The sequence below is a fragment of the Palaemon carinicauda genome, chromosome 38, assembly GCF_036898095.1.
Source record: "Palaemon carinicauda isolate YSFRI2023 chromosome 38, ASM3689809v2, whole genome shotgun sequence".
Lineage (NCBI taxonomy): Eukaryota > Metazoa > Arthropoda > Malacostraca > Decapoda > Palaemonidae > Palaemon > Palaemon carinicauda.
In genome coordinates this window covers 36,982,942-37,001,176 of record NC_090762.1, presented here as the reverse complement: position 1 = coordinate 37,001,176, position 18,235 = coordinate 36,982,942, and the positions used below count along the sequence as shown (strand labels likewise).

The 18,235-nt window shown below is 41.9% G+C and overlaps 2 protein-coding genes across 7 annotated transcripts in view; one reads left to right on the top strand and one right to left on the bottom strand.

The window, feature by feature from the left end:
- The window catches only part of LOC137630549 (tyrosine-protein kinase ABL1-like), a 332,860-nt gene that overhangs the window by 197,905 nt on the left and 116,720 nt on the right, over positions 1-18,235 (top strand). The gene's annotated exons all lie outside the window — the stretch shown is intronic.
- The window catches only part of LOC137630548 (tyrosine-protein kinase Abl-like), an 86,918-nt gene that overhangs the window by 13,214 nt on the left and 55,469 nt on the right, over positions 1-18,235 (bottom strand). For 2 of the 3 annotated variants that reach the window (XM_068362063.1, XM_068362065.1), the window contains exons 8-11: positions 12,831-12,973; positions 12,359-12,482; positions 11,307-11,474; positions 2,890-2,987 (exon numbers count right to left, since the gene is read on the bottom strand). In XM_068362063.1, the coding sequence (XP_068218164.1) occupies positions 2,890-2,987; positions 11,307-11,474; positions 12,359-12,482; positions 12,831-12,973 (533 nt within the window). The remainder of the gene's footprint in view (positions 1-2,889; positions 2,988-11,306; positions 11,475-12,358; positions 12,483-12,830; positions 12,974-18,235) is intronic. The other variant, XM_068362064.1, reaches the window with a different exon arrangement.

Below are 18,235 nucleotides of genomic sequence, written 5' to 3'. Positions count from 1 at the left end.
TTAAAGGCCAAAAGTGGAATGTTAAAAGCTAACAAAGCTGCATCCACAACTACCGGTACATTACCTTTAACATAAAAAAGTAATAACTAAATTAGTATTTTTATCTCAGTTTATGGCAGGTGGGATTTCCTAAAAACATTTATATTCGGGTATTTGGTTTATGAAAATAGAGTTAGGTAGCCTGTGGATTGATTTCTCATTTTTCAAACATGTCTATCATTATTTAATTTATAGATAAAAAATAGCCAGCATGCAAGAGAAGCTGCTTAAAAGAGGCAATGGCTATCATATTTGCATATTGTACTTGCTGGTACCACGTCGTCAGTTCATGTTTTGAAGGTGTGAAGTAAAAATTCATGGTTCTGGGGAAGCAGGCTTTTCACTGGTTCTTTGGTGGCTAGGATGAGGCCTTACTAATATTGCAAACAAAAATAAACTTATTAATGACTTCTGAAAATAAAAATAATGGGCAATGTTTCAAGTATACATTTCTTCAGAAGCCCCTGGCAAAAAATAATGTATAATGTATACAGTAATCTTTTAATACCTATTAAAATCCTACACATCCAATGTTTCACTAAAGAAATTCCTATGTGATCAGATAAAAATCAAGGAAAAATATACAGGTAACATTATAAAAACAACCACATACTGCAACTTCGAGTTCAAATGAGAAATATAAAATATAAAAATTCATAGCTTAGCTAAAAATGACTTCTCTTATGGACTAAACTCCTGATAAATTCTCAATAAACAATTAAAATAGTTACTTGTGTAATCAAGTACATTACTTTTTCATGTAAGTTTATATTTTTCACACATTGTGCTTGCACTAGACTATTTTATAGTACCAGGTTTTAGAGCTAGGGGTAAATGCTAATACACACACCATTAGGAATTACAATACTCTCCATTCATCCCCCAAATAGTTAGAATACCACTTCAATACTGAAGAGCATTCGTTTTTTCTGTTTTATTTCCAATTATTATAAAATTTTACTAGTGCTACATAAAGTCAAATAAAATTCAACTAGCATAACAATTTCCAATGCCAATAAGATAAAAAATTAATTCAATGGACTATGTTACTTTTAAACATTCACGAAGAATAAGATTGTGATAATAGTGCTCAAAAAATACTAAAGCATTCTTGATAAGAAGCAATTATAAATATTAACAGCAACCTACACTATTAAAACCTTAGCTCGTGTGTCATTAGGCAGATATTCCCACATCATGTACACAAGGTCAGAATAGTTCTTTACTAAAACCCAAGGGAAATACTATAATATGCCCCAAGTAATTAGTTAAGCTAATACCAACAGCAGCTCTCTCTACACATCAATCATGTCACCTTCTTCAAAAGTAGAGCATTGTATCAAAACTGACACTAAAAAAAAACACCTGATCATCGTAATATCTACACTTAATAGTTTTAGCAAAAGTATGGAAAAGAGCAGACAGCAAAAGGCAACAAATCTAACACCAAAAGCATTGGGATCAAGCTGAGATTCACAGTCGTATAACACAAACCTTGTGCTTAGACACTTTAAAACACAGAAATCATTAATCCCTTTTACCTATAAAACAGGAATGGATACTAAACACAGGTTATTGACATATAAAAAGAGGTTTTACAGAAAGTACGGTAATAACTAAGATTAGAAAACATAGTAACCTAATACATCTTCACAGTCCTAAGTAATTGCTCCTAACTGCTTGGTCAGATGTAAATCATATTATTCTTACTCAAAATAAAAAAACAAAGTTTCTTATTCATCAAAATCTTAGTAATGCTAGCCAAAAATTTAGTGAATAAAGTCAAGAGGTTCTCATAAATGACCTAAACAAACTGTATTGCGAGATATTACCTATCAGTAAAATATTAAATTAAGACTCAACGTCATTAAAGTTGTTCAAATTAAATTCAAGATCTTATAAAACTTTTAGAATCCAAAATATTTCTGAAAATTTTTGTCAAAAGTTTCTTTTTCCTTTTTTTGAGAATTTAAAAGATTTAGACTTGAAGTACCCATTCAACAAAAAAAATATCTGTGAAATAAAATGAAAGCACATGATGTGTTAAAACGAATATGAATCATTAATTAGCAGGTCATTTACTGCGATATTTGCAAGTGTTACTGTTACGAATGAATCACAAAGTAACACCACATGCCTTTTGAGAAAGGTTCACTCTTCAAATTTACCTAATTGTAATGGTCCTAAAAATCAATATATAAACATGTTAATCATTTCAATCAAACCAATTGACATCTAGAAAGAAAAACTAAAAACTGCAATGACTGCATTCAATAATTTTTAATCAAAACAATAACTTTTTTTTAATTTTGTATATTGCTAGATATAAAATGCAGAGGCTGAAACAAAAGGCTATTCAAAACTCCAACTGAATGCCATTGAAAAGCATGATTATTTCTGGCACGTCACTAACTTCCTTTGCATTTAAGCTGTAAGTCCAAAAATTCAGTTTTTTTTTTTCATTAACACAAAACTAACTTTATAACAGTATACAATATGTACAACAGGTAATTCTAGCAACAGAAAAACCTCTGCAGTGGTTAAAGCACTCACAAAACTGAAAAGTTAGATGAGAGACCCATGATAATCAGGACAACAGTTCTCATATCCCAACCAAATTCCAGACTCACCAATGCCACTTTTCATAAAGAATTATAAAGAAAGGCATTTACAGCAACTGGAATGAGTTGGAGTACAACAAAAACATTCATCCTCTTTTATCAATGAATTTGCCACTTAACAGTTTCAGTCTAAAATGACCTTTTTAGCAAAATCTTCCTCAACAGGCAAATAAGGGCTGGCAAGAAAAAAGCAGATAGGCAGAGGAGACAGGGACGAAATACGAGGTACCTTCAAAGATTTTGTCTATACCATTGAATTCATTGAGTTCATCTCCTGCCATTCCACCGGGAAGCTCCTGATCTGTACACGTACTGTCCCTGAAGGAACTGTCAAAGAGAAAAATATGGTACATGAATACTATTCACTTAAATGAAAATCATTTACTATAATGAACATTATTTACCAGAATATATTCAAAATGTAAAATCTATCTGTATAAATGGTTAACCTGAATATCAAGCTCATACTATCAGAGAAGGATAAAAATTAGAATTTTAATATCAATTATTTCTATATTCACCTGTTTTTCATATTGCTTTTTTTTCCAGAAGCCCAGGTCAATTGACATTTACCCATAAATATTTTTACATTTTCCCATTTTCTTTTACTTCAACATAAATATATGCCCAAAGGAATATGGCTCTCTTGCACTAAGTGATAGGAAACCCAAGTTGCCACATTAGGAAGCATAGTTTTGAAGTTGACATTATCCCTCCTCTTGATACTATGAGTCAGTTTGAAGGAGAGTGGGCATGTACTGTACTTCATAATGTGGCGACCTGGGCTTCCTACCACTTACTGCTATTATTATTATTATCATTATTATTATTATTATTATTACTTGCTAAGCTACAACCTTAGTTGGAAAAGCAAGATACTACAAGCCCAAGGGCTCCAACAGGGAAAAATAGCCCAGTAAGGAAAGGAAACAAGGAAATAAACATCAGGCGAAGCGCTGAACAATTAAAATAAAATATTTTAGAATAGATCTTTCATATACTGTATAAACTATAAAAAATAAAAAATAAAACAAGAGGAAGAGAAAGAAGATAGAACAGTGTGCCCGAGAGTACCCTCAAGCAAGAGAACTCTAATCTAAGGCAGTGGAAGGCCATGGTACGGAGGCTATGGCACTAACCAAGACTAGAAATGTTATTTTCATTAGTAAAATAAATTTTTGAATATACTTACCCGATAATCATGTAGCTGTCAACTCTGTTGCCCGACAGAATTCTATGGAGGGATACGCCAGCTATCACAATACTAGAAGGGGGTGTTCTTACCAGCGCCACCTGTGGCCAGGTACTCAAGTACTTCTTGTTGACACCTCCTCAATTATTCCTCGGTCCCACTGGTTCTCTATGGGGAGGAAGGGAGGGTCAATTAAATCATGATTATCGGGTAAGTATATTCAAAAATTTATTTTACTAATGAAAATAACATTTTTCAATATTAAACTTACCCGATAATCATGTAGCTGATTCACACCCAGGGGGGTGGGTGAAAACCAGTGTACAAGATTAAAGGATAGCTAAGTATCCCATATTTCATATAACAGTTATCTCAAATAACAATGAAATAATAAGTACCTGGTAAGGAAGTCGAATTGAACCGTTACTCTGTCTCTTTTTTAAGTTCGTCTTCCTTACTGAGCGCAGCGTTCCTCTTGGAGGCTGAATCAACCCAAAGGTGCTAAAGTATACAGGGCTGCAACCCATACTAAAGGACCTCATCACAACCTTTAACCTCGGCGCTTCTCAAGAAAGAATTGACCACCCGCCAAATCAACAAGGATGTGGAAGGCTTCTTAGCCGACCGAACAACCAATAAAAAGTATTCAAGAGAAAGGTTAAAAAGTTATGGAATTATGGGAATGTAGTGGCTGAGCCCTCGCCTACTACTGCATTCGTTGCTACGAATGGACCCAGGGTGTAGCAGTACTCGTAAAGAGACTGGACATCTTTGAGATAGAATGATGCGAACACTGACTTGCTTCTCCAATAGGTTGCATCCATAACACTCTGCAGAGAACGGTTCTGTTTGAAGGCCACTGAAGTAGCCACAGCTCTCACTTCATGTGTCCTTACCTTCAGCAAAGCAAGGTCTTCTTCCTTCAGATGAGAATTTGCTTCTCTAATCAGAAGCCTGATGTAGTAAGAAACTGAGTTCTTAGACATTGGTAGAGAAGGCTTCTTGATAGCACACCATAAGGTTTCTGATTGTCCTCGTAATGGTTTTGACCTTCTTAAATAGTACTTAAGAGCTCTAACAGGGCAAAGTACTCTCTCTAGTTCGTTCCCCACCATGTTGGACAGGCTTGGGATCTCGAACGACTTAGGGCAAGGACGGGAAGGAAGCTCGTTTTAGCCAAAAAAAACCGAGCCGCAAGGAACATGTAGCCGTTTCAGATGTGAAACCTATGTTCCTGCTGAAGGCGTGGATCTCACTTACTCTTTTACCTGTTGCTAAGCACACGAGGAAAAGAGTTTCTAATGTGAGGTCCTTAAAAGAGGCTGATTGGAACGGTTCAAATCCTGATGACATTAGGAACCTTAGGACCACGTCTAGATTCCAGCCTGGAGTGGACAACCGACGTTCCTTTGAGGTCTCAAAAGACCTAAGGAGGTCCTGTAGATCTTTGTTGGAGGAAAGATCCAAGCCTCTGTGGCGGAAAACCGCTGCCAACATACTTCTGTAACCCTTGATCGTAGGAGCTGATAGGGATTTTACGTTCCTTAGATGTAACAGGAAGTCAGCAATCTGGGTTACAGTGGTACTGGTTGAGGAAAACTGCATTGGCCTTGCACCAGCTTCGGAAGACTTCCCATTAAGACTGATAGACTCTGAGAGTGGATGTCGTCCTTGCTCTGGCAATCGTTCTGGCTGCCTCCTTCGAAAAGCCTCTAGTTCTTGAGAGACTTTCGATAGTCTGAAGGCAGTCAGACGAAGAGCGTGGAGGTTTGGGTGTACCTTCTTTACGTGAGGTTGACGCAGAAGGTCCACTCTAGGAGGAAGAGTCCTGGGAAACGTCGACCAGCCATTGCAGTACCTCGGTGAACCCTTCTCTCGCGGGTCAGAGGGGAGCAACCAACGTCAACCGTGTCCCTTTGTGAGAGGCGAACTTCTGAAGTACCCTGTTGACAATCTTGAACGGCGGGAATGCATACAGGTTGAGATGGGACCAATCCAGCAGAAAGGCATCCACGCGAACTGCTGTTGGGTCTGGAATCGGAGAACAATACAAGAGGAGCTTCTTGGTCATCGAGGTAGCGAATAGAACTATGGTTGGCAGACCCCACAGGGCCCAAAGTCTGCTGCAAACATTCTTGTGAAGGGTCCACTCTGTGGGGAAGACCTGACCCTTACGGCTGAGGCGATCTGCCATGACATTCATATCGCCCTGAATGAGCCTCGTTACCAGCGTGAGCTTTCGATCTTTGACCAAATGAGGAGGTCCCTTGCGATCTTGAACAACTTCCTCGAATGAGTCCCTCTCTGCTTGGAGATGTAAGCCAAGGCTGTGGTGTAGTCGGAGTTCACCTCCACCACCTTGTTAAGCTGGAGGGACTTGAAGTTTATCAAGGCCAGATGAACTGCCAACAACTCCTTGCAATAGATGTGAAGTGTCCTTTGCTCCTGATTCCATGTTCCCGAGCATTCCTGTCCGTCCAGTGTCGCACCCCAGCCCGTGTCCGATGCGTCCGAGAAGAGACGGTGGTCGGGGGTCTGAACAGCCAAAGGTAGACCTTCCTTGAGAAGAATGCTGTTCTTCCACCACGTTAGAGTAGACCTCATCTCTTCGGAAACAGGAACTGAGCCCGTCTCTAGCGTCATGTCCTTTATCCAGTGAGCAGCTAGATGATACTGAAGGGGGCGGAGGTGGAATCTCCCTAACTCGATGAACAGGGCCAGCGATGAAAGTGTCCCTGTTAGACTCATCCCCTGCCTGACTAAGCATCGGTTCCTTCTCAGCATGCTCTGGATGCATTCTAGGGCTTGGAAGATCCTTGGGGCCGACGGACAAGTCCGAAAAGCTCGACTCTGAAGATCCATACCCAAGGAAACAATGGTCTGGGATGGAACGAGCTGAGACTCCTCAAAATTGACCAGGAGGCCCAGTTCCTTGGTCAGATCCATAGTCCATTTGAAAATCTCCAGACAGCGACGACTTGTGGGAGCTCTTAAAAGCCAGTCGTCTGACGGAGCCGGACACAAGATCATGATACTGCTGCACAGTCTGTAAACTGACAATCATGGGCAAGCGAGGAAGTACAGTGACAACCCGAATCTGTCTAGACTATCTGGGTCGTACAGACAACTCCTTAATGGGTTGCTGAGGTTGCCGCACTGCGTCACAACAAGTCCCTTCTGTTGGTTGTTGAACGTCTTCCCCGTGACACATTGACTCCGTAAACAAAAATCCTCTAACAAGGACTAAGCTTGGACTGCATGTCATGCAACACAGCTCAAGGTCTATGGGAGCAGGTGTGGTAACAGACGGGATTAGCGGCTGAAGTGGAACCATTACCTTCCCTGTAAGCATGTTATGCTTAAATAAAAGTCCATAAGAGGTTATGCAGCTAAAGGCTCCCTCCAAATGACAGAGTCCTCAAGGGAATATCAGAAGGAGGGAGAAAAGAACTTTCTCATCTACAGGGACCTTATCCTAGAAAAGCTAAGTTCTCTGAGTGAGGGTTCACTGGTGCAAAAGCAGCAGACTAGAAGGCAACGTTATGAAACTGCTTGACAGTCTAGTGAGTTGGCAACAACCCAAGATATGTTGAGAAGCATGCGGTAAGGTATGCAGAGCATGATGAATACAGAGTATGCTGTATGCAGAGCATGCTGTATGTAGAGCATGTTGTATGCATAGCATGCTGAATGCAGAGCATGCTGTATGCAGAGCATGTTGTATGCAGAGCATGCTGAATGCAGAGCATGCTGAATGCTGAGCATGTAGTAAGCAGAGCCTGCTGTAAGCAGAGCCTGCTGTAAGGAAAGCAGAGCGTGTGCATGGCGTTTAACATTTCTCAGAAATTCCATGACCAGTGCTAGAGTGCTTTATGCATGCTTGCATGGGGTTTAAAAATCAACATAATGTTTACCTTACATTCATAACTCATGATTCATATTTTTGCCATGGTTAGAAAATGGAGGTAAGGTATGCTGAACAGCAGAGTCAGAACGAGCTGGAACAACAACAGTGGAAGGTGCAGAAAGTTCCTGTTCCTCAGGATCAGGGTGCACGGGTTGAGCTCGGTGCAGCAGCTGAGGAGACTGACTCACAGGTGGAAGAGGTTGTACCTCCACCGAGAGTTGCACCACCGGTGGAGCAGCCAGGGGAGGAGGAGGAAGAGTGGGGTAATCCTCCTGATCCCAAACCGAAGGTTGCCTTAAAGAAGGCTGAGGCTGAACAACACTGGGAACAGCGAACACAGAAAGAGGTTCAACATCGTACGCCTGGCAGATGGTGCTGCGACTGGGTGCAGCGAGTGCAGGCGGGTTGAGCACAGGCTGAAAGGGTGCAGGGGAGGTGCAACACTCTCAGCCCGACACTCACACAACAGGTCCGAAAGCTGTGCTTGCATGGACTGTAGTAGAGTCTACAACATCGTACGCCTGGCAGATGGTGCTGCGACTGGGTGCAGCGAGTGCAGGCGGGTTGAGCACAGGCTGAACGGGTGCAGGGGAGGTGCAACACTCTCAGCCCGACACTCACACAACAGGTCCGAAAGCTGTGCTTGCATGGACTGTAGTAGAGTCTACAACATCGTACGCCTGGCAGATGGTGCTGCGACTGGGTGCAGCGAGTGCAGGCGGGTGCAGCACAGGCTGAACGGGTGCAGCCGGTTGGTGCACCACCGGTGCAGGCGGGTGCAGCACAGGCTGAACGGGTGCAGCCGGTTGGTGCACCACCGGTGCAGGCGGGTGCAGCACAGGCTGAACGGGTGCAGGCGGTTGGTGCACCACCGGTGCAGGAGGAGGAGGAGGTGCAACACTCTCAGCACGACACTCACGCATCAGGTCCGAAAGCTGTGCTTGCATGGACTGTAGTAGAGTCCACAACATCGTACGCCTGGCAGGTGGTACTGCGATCAGGCGGAGCGAGCATAGGGGGGGGGGGGAGTGTAGGCGCACTCTCAGCCCGACAAACTGATGACTGAGGAGAGACAGAGCTAACCCAATGACTGCATCCGGGTTGTTGAACTTTACTTCGTACGTCTGGCATAGGTCTGGACTTTACGTTTAAGAGGTCTTGAGACCTGAGACCAGCGTAACTCTGCCTTTATTTTCTCCTCTAAATCTCTTCTGCAGACGAGCAAAATAAGGGCTCAATCGTCTGCGGGTGGGAGTGACGGTCTCGGTAAGACACGCCCACAACCACCGAGGATACTTCTGTGCGCCGATCAAGGCCTGCCGAACCCTTATGCCCTTCGACATTGCTTCTCCCCTGGGCTTGGGAGCTTGCAAGAGGTCCCGGACTGGGAGGACGACTGGCGCGCACAAAAGTACCCTCACGCATAACACTGACATACTTTGCTAATCACTTATCACTTTGATTTCTGTTTGCACTTATTTCACTGAACTCGAAACTTTAAGTGGTTTGTACCTGAAACACGCAATTCTATCCTTCTCAAAAGTTAGTAATTGCGAAAACAGAATTACAATGTAACAGAAAAAACTAATGAAAGAAAATTCAGTGGCTGGAAAGAGACTAAACACTAGATCACTCTAGAAACGTTTAGTTTCTTCCCCTAAAGAGACTAGGGATAAGAGCAAAACGATAACGACGTTACTCGTACGCCTGGCAGGCTTGAGGGAAACGTTTATCCTCTTTCTCCCTACGTCTCTATCTCTCTCTCTCTCTCTCTCTCTCTCTCTCTCTCTCTCTCTCTTGACTTAGAACCTGAGAGAAGAGCCCAATCATATATATCGTTAAAACATATTATTGTTAAAGGAAAAAACTGAAATATTTCCCAAAAAGAAAAGTTCCTTATTAGGATCAAAACCATTAAGTTAAGAAAGAATGAACAAAACGCTAGAAACGGTTACTCTTTACTGCAATGTGAAACCGTGAACATTCTTTCTCTATCGTAACGATAGAGTGCAAGTTGAAACGTTCTGAACGTCAACAACTGCCGAGACAAACAAAACGTTAGTTCAACTTTGAAAAAGTACGAGACTATCAAAGAAATTCTTTCAAAGACCTTAAAATAGCATAATATGTTAACAGGTAAAACCGAAATGACGGGCTCACGATAATTAACTTCGGTACCAAGAAAAGACCGCCTACTATTAGGAAGGTCGAATATAAACAAATATAAAAATTAATTTTAATAAGTTTATAATAAAAGGAAGTTAATCGAAGAGGCCTATAAGAGGCGGAGAGATATAAAATAAATCTATAACTTTTGTTAAGCAAAATTAAGAAAGAGAGTCTATACTCTCTTAGACACCAACACTTCCGACTAAGGGAAGGGTCGGCCATTGAAAGGTGAACGAGAGTTCATACTCTCTTCGTCACCAAAAATAATCAAATTATTCCAAAAGCTAACTAAGCTAAAATAGAAGTTTCCAGTAAAGCGACAGCCGAAATCAAAGAGAAATACTTCACCAAAGTCGTGAAAATACTCCAAGAACATAAGCGTATCCCAGAACGTCTTGTCAGAAGCACGACAGAGGAATAATTGAGGAGGTGTCAACAAGAAGTACTTGAGTACCTGGCCACAGGTGGCGCTGGTAAGAACACCCCCTTCTAGTATTGTGATAGCTGGCGTATCCCTCCATAGAATTCTGTCGGGCAACAGAGTTGACAGCTACATGATTATCGGGTAAGTTTAATATTGAAAAAACAATGTTTTGATTTTGGAGTGTCCTTCTCCTAGAAGAGGTGCTTACCATAGCGAAAGAGTCTTTTCTACCCTTACCAAGAGGAAAGACTAGCCATTGAACAAATACAATGCAGTAGTTGACCTCTTGGGTGAAAAAGAATTGTTTGGTAATCTCAGTATTGTAAGATGTATGAGGACAGGGGAGAATGTGGAGAGAATAGGCCAGACTATTCGGTGTATATGTAGGTAAAGACAAAATGACCCGTAACCAGAGAGAGGTATTCAATGTAGTACTGCCTGGCAAGTCAAAAGACCCCATAACTCTAGAGATAGTATCTCAATGGGTGGCTGGTGCCCTGGCCAACCGGCTACCTATAAAGTGATCATGAAATAAAGAAAAGACACAAGTCATGAGCACTGAAAACTAAATGTATAAGCAAGTTGAATGCAGGGCAATCAATTGTAGACAGGAAGTAAGAACAAAACCTCTTCCATTCACAACCAGCATTGTTGTGGGAAGGGTATGCGGGCAAGTCCTGTTGCCACGTACACATGCGTTATGGTTATCTATCAAAGAAGCATGGTGCAATCAAACCAATTTTCCTTGATTGGCTGATCGTAGAAAACAGGATTAGCAGTAACCCATACAAATGATTCAAAAGATTGTATCCGTGTAGGAATACTTACAGATTTTATAGCAACAATTACTACACAAGCAATACTCAATCACATAATTTAACTTATAATTCACAAACTAAAGGCGACCATAATCCAATTCACAATGTTCATATTCAATTCTAAAAAAATTATTACCTTGTTCTCTTTGGTGGCGCTGGTGCTTGTTTGCCCTTCTTGTTAGTTGTTCTTCTCAACTGAACAACCGTCGAACGTGCAGAAAGGATGCCAGGACTTGGTCGTACTTCCCTTGGAAGATTTGGACTGCTACCCTCCTCAACTGCATGCTTGTTTTTGTTACTTCGCCTGAAATTACAGACATATTCATTTACTGTAATTACGTAACTGAAACATGTTACCTATCCTAATTACACATTGTAAAAGCCCTGAGTAATTCTAAATAAAAATCAAAGTAAAATAAGAATTAGCCATACCCTATCTTATATAAAACGACCATGAATTCTCCAATAATCTTCCATTTGATTTTTCCTGTTCAATATCTTGTTACAAACTGCATGAACAAAATAAAATGTGGTATTCAACAAAGGCTGCAAATCTTTAACCTATTGCTTTAACAAAGTATGCTTAACAGATCACAAACCAATGATTATCATAGGTAAATCTGTAAATCCATGAGTGCGTATGCATTTTTGGGGGGTTTAGTATGATAAAATCTGTGAGTAATAATAGTAATTCATAATCCTACACCATGCTGTATTCAATTTTGAATGATTTAAATGGATAACCTTTCAATATGTGTTTTTCAAAATAAAGTACTGTATAAACCTCACCATGAATCACAAAATCTATTACCTACACTTGAAAATAATGTAAAACAATGTTTTATACAAAAAGATTTAGCATTAAAACTTTTTTTTTTCCTTCAGAGAAGGCAATTCAGACACTTGGATACTTCGTATTTGAAGACAAAAGTTTCATATGTGAAGGACGAGCACTATACAATTAAACTTATACAGTGCCATAACATAACTGTCCAGTAACATCCAAATTCTCTTCAAGCTGATTTCCCTTGAACACCTTAAAAACATCCATAGATGGCATAAAAGGAGAATATACAACTAAACTCTCAAACGAGTAATCCTCATCATAAACTTGAAATTGAAAAAGTTATCCACAAGAGATAAACCCTTAAAAGTTGCACCTATAAATTCAAGAGAAAAAATGCTTACTGCCTAGCTGATGATGTGCGAGGACTAGTTGGTAGTTGATCATCACTCCACTGCTGATGAGGACCTGCCGAGGTTCCTCTGACTCTTCTTCCTCCTCCTCCAGCTGCCAGTTGCTGCTCTACTTCTGCAAATTTTAAATTAGGAAAGGTTAATTCAAGTTTATTTACCATTGTAAGATATGTGAAAGTAAAAACATCAAGGATTTTTTAACTATATAAGATTATAAAAACATTGAAATATTTATACAAGATTAATTTTAAAATTTCATGAAAGATATTTATATTTAATTTTTATAGAGGACAATTCAACATTTTTAGAGCATAAGTGAGGATAGCTTAAAACAGCTCCAATAACAGGCTTTGAAAAATTATACATAAAAGAGAACTAATCCCCAAAACAGCTTAGGAATCAAAGAAGTTTCTAATTGTGTTCCAAAATCAAATATGTAGTTTTCGAAGAAACACCACCCTACCTTCAGTAATGGACGTTTCTTGGAACATGGTTTCTAAGGCATGATGAATGTGAGAAAATGTTGGTCTGTCCCCAGCACTCCAAAGCCAACACTGCTTCATCAAGTCATAGACACGAGTGGGACAACCCTGTGGACAATCCATCCTGCAAGAGAAAATAATATTAACATCTTTTTCACATCTAACTACAATAAGAATTGAGTCTCGAAATATGCCCAGCCTCTCTCAAGAAAAATCTATTATCACAAATTCCTAATATAAAATCTTTGACACAGAATAGTGCAAAAAATATTCACTATCACAAAATAATTAGGAAGTTCCTACATAAAGACATGAGCTGCTTCAACTTTTCAAAACCATTTAAATAACAGATGGGATATTGTAAAAGGCAAAACCAATTACAGATGTGCATAAAATATACACAAATTTCCCGGTAAAACTTGGCATGAAACCAAACACTGCAATACAAATAACAATAATTGAGGACCAAAATGTGAAAGAAATGTTCTTAAAAAGGAAAATTCTAAATTCTAGTGAATAGTTAATTATTTGTTCATAAAAAATAACTGCTCTTTTCAAACTGTTTGAAAAGATATACTAAAATATAAAAAGTATTATATAAGCTGTCCATGAGATACAGTATAGAACTATTTTGGCAAGAATTGCACAGAAAATTGAAAACATCATAAAATCTGAAACAACATTGAAAAAGTCTTGGGTAAGATATGCCACTCAAATTATGATGTATAAAAGCAATAAACACTGCTGCACATTTTAGCAAAGATCAAGTAGGGAGAAACCCCCACCTATAAATTGGAATAATGAAATGTTAGTTAAGGAAGAATGTATCTGTCATTACCATCATCTATTTTTCCTACTTTTTGTCATTCATTTTCTCTATTTAGGGTTTTTTAATCTCAACAATGAAGTACACATAGTACAGCAGTAGGATGTTATAGCTATAACTGTACACAAATACATATTATTGGGCACTTGTCGCTGATTACCGTATATGTCAGCGTGAGCAGCAATGGCCAATAAAATATCTCTTAACATGAAGATATGTTATTTTCCTTAGTAAAATAAATTTTTGAATATACTTACCCAGTGATCATGTAGCTGCAGCTCTGCTGCCCGACAAGAAAAAACCTAAGGGCGGGATACGCCAGCGATCGCTATACAGGTGGGGGTGTACAACAACAGCGCCATCTGTCGAGTAGGTACTCCAGTACTTCTTGTCAACAAAGAACCAATTTTCTCCTCGGTCCACTGGGTCTCTATGGGGAGGAAGGGAGGGTCCTTTAATTCATGATCACCGGGTAAGTATATTCAAAAATTTATTTTACTAAGGAAAATAAAATTTTTCAATATTAATCTTACCCGGTGATCATGTAGCTGATTCACACCCAGGGGGGTGGGTGGAGACCAGCATACATGTTAACATTAGAAGCTAAGTATCCCGTATTTCATTTTAGCAGTTATTCAAAATAACAGACATAAAATTAATAAGTACCTGGTAAGGAAGTCGACTTGAACCATTACTCTGCCTTTTTAAGTACGTCTTCCTTACTGAGCCTCGCGATCCTCTTAGGATGCTGAGCGACTCCTAGGTGCTGAAGTATGAAGGGCTGCAACCCATACTAAAGGACCTCATCACAACCTCTAATCTAGGCGCTTCTCAAGAAAGAATTTGACCACCTGCCAAATCAACCAGGATGCGAAAGGCTTCTTAGCCTTCCGTACAACCCAAAAACAACAATAAAAAGCATTTCAAGAGAAAGATTAAAAAAGGTTATGGGATTATGGGAATGTAGTGGTTGAGCCCTCACCTACTACTGCACTCGCTGCTACGAATGGTCCCAGGGTGTAGCAGTTCTCGTAAAGAGACTGGACATCTTTAAGGTAAAATGATGCGAACACTGACTTGCTTCTCCAATAGGTTGCATCCATTACACTCTGCAGAGATCGGTTCTGTTTGAAGGCCACTGAAGTAGCGACAGCTCTAACTTCATGTGTCCTTACCTTCAGCAAAGCATGGTCTTCCTCATTCAGATGAGAATGGGCTTCTCTAATCAAAAGCCTGATGTAATAAGAGACTGCGTTCTTCGACATCGGTAAAGAAGGTTTCTTAATAGAACACCATAAAGCTTCTGATTGTCCTCGTAATGGCTTCGTACGTCTTAAATAGTACTTAAGAGCTCTTACTGGGCAAAGTACTCTCTCTTGTTCGTTTCCAACCAAACTGGACAGACTTGGAATTTCGAACGATTTGGGCCAAGGACGAGAAGGGAGTTCGTTTTTAGCTAAAAAACCAAGCTGTAAGGAACATGTAGCCGTTTCAGATGTAAATCCTATGTTCCTGCTGAAGGCGTGTATCTCACTGACTCTTTTAGCTGTTGCTAAGCAAACGAGGAAAAGAGTCTTCAAAGTGAGATCTTTAAAAGAGGCTGATTGAAGCGGTTCGAACCTTGCTGACATCAGGAACCTTAAAACCACGTCTAAGTTCCAACCTGGTGTGGCTAACCGACGCTCCTTTGAGGTCTCAAAAGACTTAAGGAGGTCCTGTAGATCTTTGTTGTTGGAAAGATCTAAGCCTCTGTGGCGGAAGACTGCTGCCAACATGCTTCTGTAACCTTTGATCGTAGGAGCTGATAGGGATCTTACCTTCCTTAGGTGTAAAAGGAAGTCAGCTATCTGCGTTACAGAGGTACTGGTTGAGGATACTGAATTCGCCTTGCACCAGCTTCGGAAGACTTCCCATTTTGACTGGTAGACCTTGAGAGTGGATGTCCTCCTTGCTCTGGCAATCGCTCTGGCTGCCTCCTTCGAAAAGCCTCTAGCTCTTGAGAGTCTTTCGATAGTCTGAAGGCAGTCAGACGAAGAGCGTGGAGGCTTGGGTGTACCTTCTTTACGTGCGGCTGACGCAGAAGGTCCACTCTTAGAGGAAGAGTCCTGGGAATGTCTACTAGCCATTGCAGTACCTCGGTGAACCATTCTCTCGCGGGCCAGAGGGGAGCAACCAACGTCAACCTTGTCCCTTCGTGAGAGGCGAACTTCTGCAGTACCTTGTTGACAATCTTGAACGGGGGGAACGCATAAAGGTCTAGATGGGACCAATCCAGAAGAAAGGCATCTACGTGAACTGCTGCTGGGTCCGGGATCGGTGAGCAATAATTCGGGAGCCTCTTGGTCATCGAGGTAGCGAACAGATCTATGGTGGGCTGACCCCACAGGGCCCATAGTCTGTTGCAAACATTCTTGTGAAGGGTCCATTCTGTAGGGATGATCTGACCCTTCCGGCTGAGGCGGTCTGCCATGACATTCATGTCGCCTTGAATGAACCTCGTTACAAGCGATATCTTTCGATCTCTTGACCAGGTGAGGAGGTCCCTTGCGATCTCGAACAACGTCCTCGAATGAGTCCCTCCTTGCTTGGAGATGTACGCCAAGGCTGTAGTGTTGTCGGAGTTCACCTCCACCACCTTGCCTAGAAGGAGGGACTTGAAGCTTCTCAAGGCCAGATGAACTGCCAGTAGCTCCTTGCAGTTGATGTGTAGTGCTCTTTGATCCGGATTCCACGTGCCCGAGCATTCCCGACCGTCCAGTGTCGCACCCCAGCCCGTGTCCGATGCGTCCGAGAAGAGAAGGTGGTCGGGGGTCTGAACAGCCAGTGGTAGACCTTCCTTGAGAAGAATGCTGTTCTTCCACCAAGTCAGTGCAGACTTCATCTCTTCGGATATAGGAACTGAGACCGCTTCTAGCGTCATGTCCTTTCTCCAGTGAGCAGCTAGGTGATACTGAAGGGGTCGGAGGTGGAGTCTCCCTAACGCGATGAACTGGTCCAGCGATGAAAGCGTCCCTATTAGACTCATCCACTGTCTGACTGAACATCGGTTCCTTTTCAGCATGCTCTGGATGCATTCTTGGGCTTGACTGATTCTGGGGGCCGACGGAAAAGCCCGAAAAGCTAGACTCCGAATCTCCATACCTAGATAGACTATAGTTTGGGATGGAACGAGTTGGGACGTTTCTATATTGACCAGGAGACCCAATTCCTTGGTCAGATCCATAGTCCATTTGAGATTCTCCAGACAGCGACGACTTGACGCAGCTCTTAAAAGCCAGTCGTCCAAATAGAGGGAGGCTCTGATGTCTGCTAAATGTAGGAATTTGGCAATATTCCTCATCAGTTTGGTAAACACTAGAGGTGCCGTGCTTAGGCCAAAGCACAGGGCTTGGAACTGGTAAACCACCTTCCCAAAGACGAACCTTAGGAAAGGTTGGGAATCTGGATGGATGGGGACGTGAAAGTACGCGTCCTTTAGGTCTAACGAGACCATCCAGTCTTCCTTCCTGACCGATGCTAGCACCGACTTCGTCGTCTCCATGGTGAACGTCTGCTTGGTGACAAAGACATTTAGAGCACTGACGTCTAGCACCGGTCTCCACCCTTCTGTCTTCTTCGCTACTAAGAAGAGACGGTTGTAGAAGCCCGGGGATTGATGGTCCCGGACTATGACTACCGCTCCCTTTTGTAGCAAGAGAGACACCTCTTGCTGTAAAGCTAGCCTCTTGTCCTCCTCTCTGTACCTGGGAGAGAGGTCGATGGGAGTTGTTGCTAGAGGGGGCTTGCGCAAGAATGGAATCCTGTACCCCTCTCTGAGCAACTTCACAGACTGTGCGTCTGCACCCCTGTTCTCCCAGGCCCGCCAGTAGTTCTTGAGCCTGGCTCCCACTGCTGTCTGGAGAAGATGGCAGTCAGACTCTGCCTTTTGAGTACTTGGAACCCTTCTTCTTTTTGCCACGTTGACTATCGGCACGGGTACCTCCTCTGCTGGAGGTTCTGCCACGAAAGGGCGGAATGAACCTAGACGCTGGTGTGTCCATCCTAGGTCTAGGCACGGAAGGTAAAGCTGTGACTTTACGTGCGGATGACGCCACCAGGTCATGGGTATCCTTCTGGATCAACGAGGCGGCAATCCCCTTGATCAGCTCCTCAGGAAAGAGACACTTGGATAGCGGAGCAAACATCAGCTCTGACCTCTGACATGGTGTGATCCCCGCCGACAAGAAGGAGCAAAGGTGATCTCGCTTCTTGAGAACTCCCGACACAAACGAAGCCGCAAGCTCGCCAGACCCATCCCGAATGGCTTTGTCCATGCATGACATGATGAGCATGGCAGAGTCCTTATCCGAAGGGGAGGTCTTTCTGCTCAACGCTCCCAAACACCAGTCCAGAAAGTTGAAGATCTCAAACGCTCGGAAAACTCCCTTTAAAAGATGGTCCATATCCGAAAAGGTCCAGCAAATCTTGGAGCGTCTCATAGCCAGTCTGCGGGGAGAGTCTACCAGACTTGAGAAGTCGCCCTGGGCAGAGGCAGGAACTCCCAAGCCGAGATCTTCTCCC